Source organism: Odontomachus brunneus, unplaced genomic scaffold (genome assembly GCF_010583005.1).
Source record: "Odontomachus brunneus isolate Ranch 3 - 2012 unplaced genomic scaffold, Obru_v1 Obru_scaffold_044, whole genome shotgun sequence".
Taxonomy (NCBI): domain Eukaryota; kingdom Metazoa; phylum Arthropoda; class Insecta; order Hymenoptera; family Formicidae; genus Odontomachus; species Odontomachus brunneus.
In genome coordinates this window covers 2,198,586-2,209,461 of record NW_022639494.1, presented here as the reverse complement: position 1 = coordinate 2,209,461, position 10,876 = coordinate 2,198,586, and the positions used below count along the sequence as shown (strand labels likewise).

The 10,876-nt window shown below is 46.0% G+C and overlaps 1 protein-coding gene and 1 long non-coding RNA gene across 8 annotated transcripts in view; one reads left to right on the top strand and one right to left on the bottom strand.

The window, feature by feature from the left end:
• Positions 1–4,140, top strand: part of LOC116844647 — an 11,277-nt gene extending 7,137 nt beyond the window's left edge. Inside the window, exon 3 of the long non-coding RNA XR_004378111.1 lies at positions 3,810–4,140. This is a non-coding gene — a long non-coding RNA (uncharacterized LOC116844647). The remainder of the gene's footprint in view (positions 1–3,809) is intronic.
• The window catches only part of LOC116844646 (transcription factor collier), a 105,024-nt gene that overhangs the window by 5,318 nt on the left and 88,830 nt on the right, over positions 1–10,876 (bottom strand). For all 7 annotated transcript variants that reach the window (XM_032816476.1, XM_032816475.1, XM_032816474.1 and 4 more), the window contains exons 7-8: positions 6,583–6,664; positions 3,188–3,320 (exon numbers count right to left, since the gene is read on the bottom strand). In XM_032816476.1, coding sequence (XP_032672367.1) covers positions 3,188–3,320; positions 6,583–6,664 — 215 coding nt within the window. The remainder of the gene's footprint in view (positions 1–3,187; positions 3,321–6,582; positions 6,665–10,876) is intronic.

The following is a 10,876-nucleotide window of genomic DNA, read 5'->3' as shown; positions in this document are numbered from 1 at the left end:
AGAGAGAGAGAGAGAGAGAGTCAGGACGAGGAAGAGACTGAGGGTCGGAGAGCTCAGAGAAGGGTTGTAACAAGAAGGAAGGGGAGGGGGCGATCGGGCCGCCGGTGTCTCTGCTTGGAATTTATAACCCAATGATATCATTTTGTACCCCGGCGAAGCCAAGCCACCCCCGGCACCGACCCTGGGCGAAGCGGAGCCACGGCAGAGTGGCTGACATCATGGTATATTGCTCCCAGTGATGCTCAAACACTTTCCACTTCGAGTGCTTACGTGCCGTCACGCCGATAAATCTCGGCAGCTTAAAAGATCTCGACGTTGTCTATATCTAGATGATGGTTAAAGACCGTCCGCTTCAAGCTTAAATGGATATAGCCCGGCAAAAAATATTTCTTTCGGGGTTGCAACCTCGAGCGCAAGACATCAGTCAAATGATAATCGTCTCATTGACAATATATGAGGCCAGAGTAGGCGATTGAAAGAGGAAGAGAGTATAATCTCTATGATGAACAATTTGCAATTAAATCACAATTAAATTACCGTGTATGGCGTCTTTTGGCGGGAAGATTGCGTCGCGATTTCGCCCACGGGACAAAAAAAGAATCGATCGAACGCAAGAGACGATCACAGCGGAAGCGTTAAAGAGTCGCGAGTGCGGTCTCCACGCAAATGGGGATTCCTCAATGGGACATTGGTATTTATTGCGTTCAATGTACGAGAAAGTCGTTAAAGAGAGCCGGCCGTGTTGGCAACCACCCTGTTAGAGAATTGTCGAGCGGCGTGGTGTGGGCCGCCACGGTGGTGCTGGTAGCTGGCGAGAAAGAGGAGGAGGAGGAGGAGGAGGAAGAGGAGGTGGAGGAAGAGCAGGAGGATGAGAAGAGAGAAGGGTGGAGGGTTGAAAAGAGGGATTCAGTGGAGGAGGCCAAGGAACAAGCGTACCAACCCGGAATAAATAAAATCCCCCGCGCCGCTGAATGGTAAGGGGCGCTATTCCCAGCCCTCTCGAGCCCCTCTTTTGCCACGGAACTATCGTCGAAGTCGAAGAGCCGTTGTACCCTGCCGACACGTTCGGCCCGATTCTCTTTGATCACTGTGAGATCGTGCGATAACTTCGTTCGCCGCGGCGAAGACTTGAGAAATTTAGCAGAAAAACGGCCTCGTCTCGGCTGCGAGTGGTATCGCTAAAATGAACGACGTCGCGTCAGTCAGTGCCTCTCCTTCGACCAAACAAGTCTTCATTAATCCAGTTTATGAGCGATACGACCACGTCGAGTGGCCAAGACGTTTCGCCGGGCCGTTCAAATAGCTAACATTTTTTTTAGATCGGGCTTAAGTCAATTGCCGTGCAGTCTTTACCGTATCTCACCTTAAACCATAAACCTTAAGCCATAAACGTGTAAGACAACGTTCCGTTCTACAAGGCGACCTTGAGCTTCGCTTTTATGATGCTCTCACGTTAAAAAATCTAATTCGTCAAGAGTGGGCGAAACGCGGAAGCGAGAAGTTGTCGCTCTCTTTGTCAGAAGAAGAGAGAAGATCGCATTGCACAACGTGGCATGTGCGTTTTCGCGAGAAGACAGGTCGCGAGACGGGCGTTTCAGATTTCATGGACAATCGAGATTTGATTTGTACGGCAGCCGGGAGAGTTCGTTCGCAATGACGGCAAAATTCACGAGAGGATATACCGCCGGCGTTCACCGTTCTTCCCCTTTCTACCCGGCGCCTCGTGTCTCATTGGTATGCTCGTTTCGGCGTTTGTGAGGGCGGGGGTGGCTCGCGGGGGGATTTGGAAAGAGTGGATGTGTTGGTACCTTCATTGGCGTCGCAGAGGGGCTCATGGAAGAGGGTGGCGCGAGAGATAGCTTAAACTTAGCATTCACAAACCAACGCGCCGCGGCAACCACGGAGGAGCAGGGGGAGTAGGAGGAGGTGGAAGAGAGCGCGAGAACGACAGACGAGGAAACTGAATGAGAGAGAGGTAAAACGGGATGAGAGAGGAGCGGGCCAATTCCGCTCTCTTTCTTTTCGTGTCTTTGCGCTTCGCGGCAGCCAACCAGACAAAAAGAAGAAACTGACGCGCGGCGTCGGTGGCGGTGGCGGTGGTGGTAGCGGGTGGAGAGAAGAGAACCTTGGTACTCGCGCTGGTGAGAAGAAGAGAAGAAGGGGGACAGGCACTCGAGCGAAATTCGTACGAGCAGAGTGGAGGGAAATAAGACCGAGGAACAAGGAGCGCGGAACGGAGCGTGGATCCTTCGTTTTCCCCGCATCCCATTGATTTACATCTTGTCTTGGCATAGGAAGGAAGGAAGGAAAGGAAGAAAAGACGGTGGGAAAAGAAGCCTGCGCGAGACGAGCGAGCGGTCGAGGAGGAGAGGGGGAGAGGGGTGGCCGCGCGATATCAGCCGTTTGTATGCGCGGCCGACGCCAAACTTTGCTGAATTGCCCTATGACTCCATATATCCCATTCTACCCGCCCTCCTGCACACACCCTCTTACGATTCCGCCCCGCCGCAGCTTCCCGGAGTCGTTATACCGATCTCGAAGAAAACTGACCCCATACCCCGCGCCAGTCGGGGAAGAACGCCGCGAAGCAGCGAGGGAAACAACACGCCTCACCGAGCATTCGAATTGGGACCCGCCACGAACGAGGGCGAATCACCCCGGAAGTCGATTTTGATTGGCGAGACGCCGAAAAAAAGAGAGAAAGAGAGGAGAGGGAGAGAGAGAGAGAGAGAGAGAGAGAGAGAGAGAGAGAGAGAGAGAGAAAGAGAGAGAGAGAGAATTCGGCCGCACGTGAATCGTATCAACCGTGAAAAATCGATGCGTTAAATAAATGAGGGAGTTAATGCGCGCAGAGCGGGCTTTTTTAATTATCGCCCGTTAATTAATTATTATATTTTCTGCGAGTGCTTTGTTGGCGAAGGCCGGCTGCAATTCCCGCCGGGAGAAGGCAGCAGTTAACTTGCAAAATTAAATAACGAAAAACTGTACCGCGACGGCAGTGATGGTGATGGTGGTAGTGATGATGACGGGCCGATTGGTGTTTACTGAGCGAATCGAATTATCGTGTAAATGCTCGTGCCAGTCTCATAATTAAATATGCAGACAACTCAATATCGACGTCTCGTCCCGCACGCGTTATCTCTTTAACGGCGTTGATTAATTAACGGTATTTATCGATCATACTTACTGTTGTACTCGCCGGGATCGCTGGGGTCCAAGCGTTTCGCCCTGCGACCGTGCTTGCTGTTATTATGGACAAACATGTTGTCCGAGACTGCCAGCAACGGCCCTTCCACACCCACTTGCGTGGAAATGACCACCTGTTAAACAAAGTAGACATCCGTCGATGTGAAGGATCGTCGCAAGATAGTGGAAACTATAATGCGAATGACTAATGCAAAATGCAAGATGACAGATCAATCAAAGCAACTTTATAATTGTCAGAACATTGGTGAAGAAGCGTAAACAACAACAGCAATCATCTGAACAACGAATAATTTTTTTCCATTGAATGCAGCACCTAAGGAAAAAGATGGTTGATCTAAACTAAAATTATAGTAAAGCTATAAAAGAATTGAAACTATAGCAAAACTAAAATTATAGTTATTTCTAACCCCAATCATATTTTGTTGGTTGTGTTAACACGAAAATGATAATAGCAGCATGCAAATACACACACATAAGGTTATTAACACTAACATTATAGTAGAATTTAGTTTATTTAAAAAAATTTCCTTGATCACATAATTTTGTAGTATATTATTTCTCTATGTGATTATAATTATAAATACCAAACATTTTTCTTTCAGCAAATGAAGTGAAATTTTAGTTGAAAATTTGATCTGATCTTTTCGACTGACCCGATACTAACTGAATGAGACCTCAGGTGTGCGTTTGCTATTTTGTAGAAGATGCGATCGTAGACGTAAAGGAGACCAGGTCCAGAGAACCTCAGGATAACCTTAGATAGGTGTTTTTTAAATATTTATCTCGAGAGTAACAGTGGATATAATATTCACTGGTCCGAATAATACTACAGTTAAAAAATAAAGAAAAATAATTTAGTAAAGTAAATTTTCCAGTCTTTCACGAAATTTTGTATTAATATTTTGATTGAAAATAAAATTAAGCGACACGTTACTAGCTAGAATGAAGTTTTTTGCAAGTATATGATATACTCTGTTTTAAATAATAAAAGCAATTTCTATTCATAAAATTATTGAAATCAAGCATATGGGCAGACGAAGTAAAATTGACCCATAATTAAAAGCTGACAGAAGCGCTGAGATTTCTCGTGGAGACTCTATTGTGTTTGTAAAGTCAGTCACAACAATTAATTGTCTGAGAAGTTGTAGCCTCAAAATTCTGAAATATGAGGCATCTAGTCTCGGTCTCCTCTATATATTCGTGATACGATATAAATTAAAATTCCCATTAAAAATTAAAACTCACAATTAGGAGCTGTCGAGACTCACTACACGCTACTTTATATTCAATTTAACAGAGCGTAGAAAGGTACACCGAGCACAGTAGACGCCGTCGTGAATCATATCGCATCTCTCTCTTTCATGACGCGTTATGTGCAGCGTTACAAGTTCATCATATCTCTCGTGAACGAGCATGCACAACTCGATTTGCCGCGCCGAGTAATGCAGCGTGCAATTCGTGACTCGCACGTATACACGGCGTCGTGGATGCCTGAACACTTACTAGATAGAAAGTTATACACAATTCCGAACCTTACACATAATAATTGAGATTGAAAATCGCACAAGTAGCTCTGATTACGACGGTAGAATTATAATGATGTTAATTATAACAATTTTAATCTTATTCGCATAAAGCTGAAAATTCTATAACTTTCGATCTGAGAAATGTTTGGGCATCCAAAACGTGTGTACGACGTATGATGCATAATCATAAAATCATATAAACATAATCGTGCGATATGTACAACAATATAATCCCATCGAAGCGAGCGATTACAGTTTTGCGCGGTCAATGAGAATGATCTACAATTATTCACGAGACATCCAATAAAAGTATACGGCTATTACTCGATGAAACTCTCAGTGCCGTTTCGCGAACGCTCCAAGGGCGCCGAAAAGATTTTCACAGTGAAGCGTGAAGAGCGTTTATAAAATCGAGCGAGCCGCCGGTAAATGCCCGAAAGTTTTGTCCTTCGCAACTTCGTAACTTTCTCGTATGCCGGTGATATTACTCGGCGAGTAACAACGCCGCCAACTTAGGGGCGGCAAAGCGACGATATAACGTCCGCCGTCTCCCCGAGACGGGGAAAAAGAATTTCGCGGGAGTCGTGCTAAAATTTTAATTCGCAAGTTTCGGACGGTAAGTAATTCCGGAAGCAAATTCGGAAGCGCGATGAGTATTCTAATTTCGGTCGGTCGCTCGAGGAGAGAAACGACCGTACAGGAAAGGGTCGAACGGTATGACGAAAGGGAGGGACAAAAGTCGAGACGGAGGGAAAGGAAAGTCACCGTGGTTATTGGTAATTTACTTTTTAATTCTGTCCTTTGTTTCGACAAGCGGAGGAGGCAGCGGCAAAGAACGAGAGATACGCCTGTCGGTAAGTAGAAGCGCTCGTTGCGGGGAATAAAGGACGAACGAAAATGCGGGGGTTGGTCGAATAATAATGCTGCGCCGGAAGCTAATTGCCGATCCCTCGCTTCGCGTCTCTCGGCAAGCTCGACTTTCGACGATACCCGAGTGTTGTACGAGCGAAATTTTCCACTTGATTTTTACGTACACTGAGAGAAAATCGAAATAAGTTTATTATCTGAAAAATCCAATAAAGTATATTGTGAATAAAATAAGAGCAGAATTTGCCTGATTATTTATTCAATTTCGGGAGGATTATAATGCTTTGCCAAACTAAAATCCTGCGACTGACTCTTACTGCCTACAATATACTTTAATTTTAATTGAATACTTTCAGAGCTATATTTCAAAAGTAACTATAATTTTAGTTAAATCAACCATTTTTTCTTTCAGTGACTAAAAGTTTCCGATTAAGTTGATCAAAAAGCTCGATCGGAATTAATATATCCGTTTGTTAATTTCTCATGGACTTTTTTCTCAGTGCACAGGCGAATATATTCATCTCGGTGGGCCAAGTGTGAGAATGCCGTGGTGTGTACACGCGAAAGTTGCGCGGCGAAGAAGGATGCTCGGTACGACGATACGCGTCGCGCGACATTGCGGCGGAGTTTCGGCGCTCTCGTCTCCGTCTGTCCGCCCCTATAATTTCGCGGATCGTGACTCGAATGACGGGGTTGTCTCTCTCGCGGAGTGCGCGTCTCGGCATCGCGGCACCACCTGAAATGTCTCGGGATCAAGTGGGCGGAAAGCTGGAAGTGGTTAACTGCGTCCCGGGCGATGCCGCGAATCACGCTGTGCGAATCAGACCGGACATTCGTCTGAGTGGCTTTATTTTTCTGTCTGATTGGACGAGAAATTAAGACTTCTGCTGAGAGTTTCTTCAAAATATTCACTTGAGATTTATCAGGCAGATCAATCTTGCAAATTTATACCCGCGGCAAATCGCAAACAAGCTGAACTTACCTGAAAGCGTCTCATGTCGCGTGGATTGCCCGCGTTTTTGAGGCAGTTCTGGTTGCATTTAAGAAAGAACTTGAGGAAGAATCTGAAAGCAAAGAGGGGGCTGGAGTTAAACGGTTGACAAGGTACTTAACGCTCTTCAACGCCGGCAACTTAATTAGAACACGGACTTGGTCGGAAAGCGAGGCTGAATATTGCATAAGCCAATCGCGAGCCCCGCTTCACTTGCCTCTATTATTCAGCATTTCTCTAGATTAAACCCCCGACCACGTGTTCCTCGACCTTTAGGCCCGTATGCGGCATTGTGTACAAAAATACGCGGTTACTTCGTCGTCTCGCGGAAATGTCAGAGAAGATTTCCCTAATTACGCGCGTGGCAAAAAAAGAGTATATCGCCGTTGCAACTATAAGTTTATACTTTCGTATTTTTGAGACAATTTGGAATATAATTAAGGGATTATTTATATATTGGAAATATTATTGCTGCAATTATTGGTTCCATATTTCGTTGCTGAAAACTGATAATTTTAACGTTTGTCACGCTGTTAATTAGTAGAAAAAATTACATATATTAACGGTAATGGAAATAAAGTTGGTTGAAAGTTACGATTGTAACTTTGACCACCTCTACGCGGAATCGTACAAAATACAATTTCGCGATACAAGGACACGTGCGTGCTCGAGGTTCTGCCAAAAAGCCGGCGGCTCAATTTTCATGAATTATGTAAGATGCTGGGGATATTGAATTTCAGAGAATTTTTTTGAAACGCGGGGTATCCCCTGCGTTGGTGGCGTGCAGAGAGATGGAAAGAAGAAGTCGACTGAGAGACGAGGAGGAGAGTTTGAAGATCAGGTAGCTTTACGCCAGACCGAAAAGGATCGAAAAAGCGAAGGAAACGCGTAGGAAACAATCAGAAGGGCCGAGACGACGTCGGCAAGAAGTAGGGGTAGTTTTCTGCGTGGCTGCTGGTAGGCTTTTCCTCCCATGGGACGCCATTGTCATTCCCCCTGAAGAGTGCGTCCATGGGAACCGAGAGACTCCATGGAAAAATCAAACGCACACCTCAGAGCAGGACCGTTTTGTCTGCACTTCGACGTTTTTCTTTTATTCTCTCTCTCTCTTTCTCTCTCTCATGCGCGCATACGAATAAATCGCCGAAATGGTGACAGAATCAACACACTTCTCTTGATAGACTAAGTGTTTCAATATAAATTAATTTTCACGTTACGTAAATTACATAGAACATTGTATGTGGCTAAAATATGAGAAAGAAAACGAGACATCGAACAATTTTTCAGAAAAAGAGTAGAAAAAGAAGACAAAGAGTTGAGTTGACCGTGAGAACCGTATAAACCATATAATAACGGCACCTTTTACTGTGGTATTCACTTAACTTGAAATCATATCAATCTTCTCTTCAACCGTAGGAAATACGGATACAGCAACCATACGGATAATTCTCTTCGTGCGTGAACGCATGGTTTTGAAAACGTGAGCTCGAACAATATATTTCTGCGCAGCCATGTGCACGACGATCGTCGAGAGTCCCTAACCCGCTTGCCGGGAAATCCATAAAGCTCAAAAGTGAAAGGTAAAAACGAAACGCATCCGCCGCGGAAGGGTAGAGTGAAGCGAAGGACGCGGCGGCAGCACGTGGGGGATGGGAATTCGGCGATACGGAAAGAGAAAGGGGAAGAAACGTATCGATCTCGCGTTACGTTTCCTCGCGTCTACGTCCGGACTGCGGGGGTGGCCAACGTACCTGAAGAATTCTCGCGCGCGTACGAGATCTTACGCTAATATCGCGAGCGCACGTCCTCGACTGTCGTCGCAGCTCGTAGCGTCGAGCGAATTTAATTTCGTTTACTCTTAGAGAACGTTAAGATGCTATCGCGATGCTGGATGGGTATTCAAAGCATTGTACTGCCGGCTTATCGCCACCGTGGATCTTGCTCTAAACACGATGTCTTCGTTGCGCCCGAGGCGTCGCCCCGCCGCCGCCGCCGCCGTCGACGACGACGACGCCGCCGCCACCGCCTTCTAGTCGCCGTTGCGAGATAGGAATACCATCGACCCGTGTACCTTGCACCTACACGCTATTGCGAGAACGGTACGAGAAGCCGCCCCTTTAACGACGCCGACGACAACGGGAACGAGTCGGTAACCGCCCTCTCGGATCGCGAACGTTTTACTTTGTATCTATATTGAAATCGTGCGTCAGCGTTATTTAATAAAACGCGCCGCCGGCGCGGTATCTCCGCCGCGTTTACTCGCCCGATAGAAAGCGCGTGCACGCGCGCACAGAGCACATTTGAATATATTTGTGCAAATTTCCAAGCGTCTCTCTCACGTTCGAGACACGTTCGAGGGCACGTCTCGTGTAATCGCGTATCCGGGACGCGGAGCGGCGCGAAAGAAGCGTGGCGAAAGATTAAAGAGAGAAATTAGACAGTCGAACGAGAGGGGAGGGTTCGGGGAGAAAGAGTTGAAGTCGGGACGATTGAAATATTCCGGCCTGCCGGGATTCCGCGCCCGCCGGCACCTCCGCCGGAGAAATCGGACGACCCGCTTTTAGAATTTGACGCTAACAAAATGACTCTACTTACGCGGGAGAGCTCTATGAGGAGGGTGGAGGGTAAGAAGGAAGGACGGAATCGGCCGAAGGAAGGATGGGCGGGCTATAGATCTCCGCTTTTTTTTTATGGGATTCGTTCATAGGCAACACTAATCATTTACGACACCCTGCCGCCCCGCTGCCGCCGCGCCACTTTATTTCTCTTTCTTTCTCCCGCCCTTGCACCCCCTCGGGCGCGCGCGCGCGCGAAGTCGTTTCCTTCCGCGCGTCTTCGGAGTATTGGCTGTTAGAGGCTAATGGATTGCGTTACTGACTGATTCAAATGCGAACTGGATTTCATTCCGGGCTCGATGGGGCGGCAGTATCGATGGTGTTGTAACGCGAACGCGTGCAAGAAGGGCTAGTTTCTTGCACGAGGGGGTGGAGCAGGCGGGCGGGGAAATCAAATTCGATTCCGATCGTCTATTAGATTTTTCTCTTCCGTCGGCGACGGCCCTCGCGATGTGCTCGCGTCGGTCTCTCCACGGGAAAATCTATTCCGGATCGCCGTTCGGGACACCCGGTACGTACACTTTACACCGAGTCGGAGCGTCGACTCGAGTTATGTGCCTTACGTTTCAATTGCAAGATACTTTTCTCATACGCCGGGCATGCGATAATATAAATTCGCGCGCATCTGCGACGAGTTGTTTCTCGTCAAGAGTATTTTGTTTGATCGCGTTTAAGAGAGATTTGTTTCATCAGCGTGACAATAACGTGTAGAACATAAACGTAAAATTAATTTCTTCAATTTAAAGCGATTACGAAATTCCTTCAGGGTAAATTTTTTTTAATAAGTATATTTAGATTTGTTTTCTTTTTATTTGTATTTGCTATGAGTGAAATACAAAATACAATAGCTTAAACAAACCGAAAGGAATTTCATATTTTGCCACGAAACTTTTCCGGGCGTACCATTTGAGGTACTCGCCGTGGCCATCTTGATTGATGACATCAGAGGCGAGGAAATGCACGCCTAAAATTCCGACAAAATGTGTCGAGATAAAAAGATATATTCAATAAATGACATTTCTGATCGATTAAGTATATCTCTAAAATATTCGGAACACTTTCCACATTTACTGTAACAATCTCAATAAATAATCTAAACTTAACGCGACAAAATCATAAGAAAATATAAGTTAAAAAGCAAGATTATATGTAACGTTAATTTTACGATTACGAGTAAAAGGAAAGCCAAGAGCCTTAAGAGGTTATTAAGCTGTGTCAAAATTTTTCAGCAACATCAAATTTGTAGATAATTTTGCGCGGAATCAAATATATAGTGTAATCGAGTATTATCGAGTTGAACGTTGTTTAAACAAAGAGAAGTAACCTTTGTGCAGGGAGAATTTTATTTCGCGGTGCCAACGTCGTTACATTTTTCGCGTCAAATCGTTTTTAAAGCAGCCCGTCCGAAGTCTTCCGGGTTGCCCGTCCTCGTTAACTAATAGACACGGACGAAAAATATACAGAGACGATTGCAAAATCATACCTAGCCAACCCTATACTCCTACCCTTTGGAGCTTGCATACCTTTCCGTTCTCTCATATCAAATGGAATAAAACGAAGTAGGCGGCGGAGTGCGGACGGAGGTTGCAACGGGATGGCAGCAGGGGACGAGAGTGGGTATGTCTGTGTGTGTGTGTGTGTGTGTGTGTGTGTGTGTGTGTGTGTGTGTG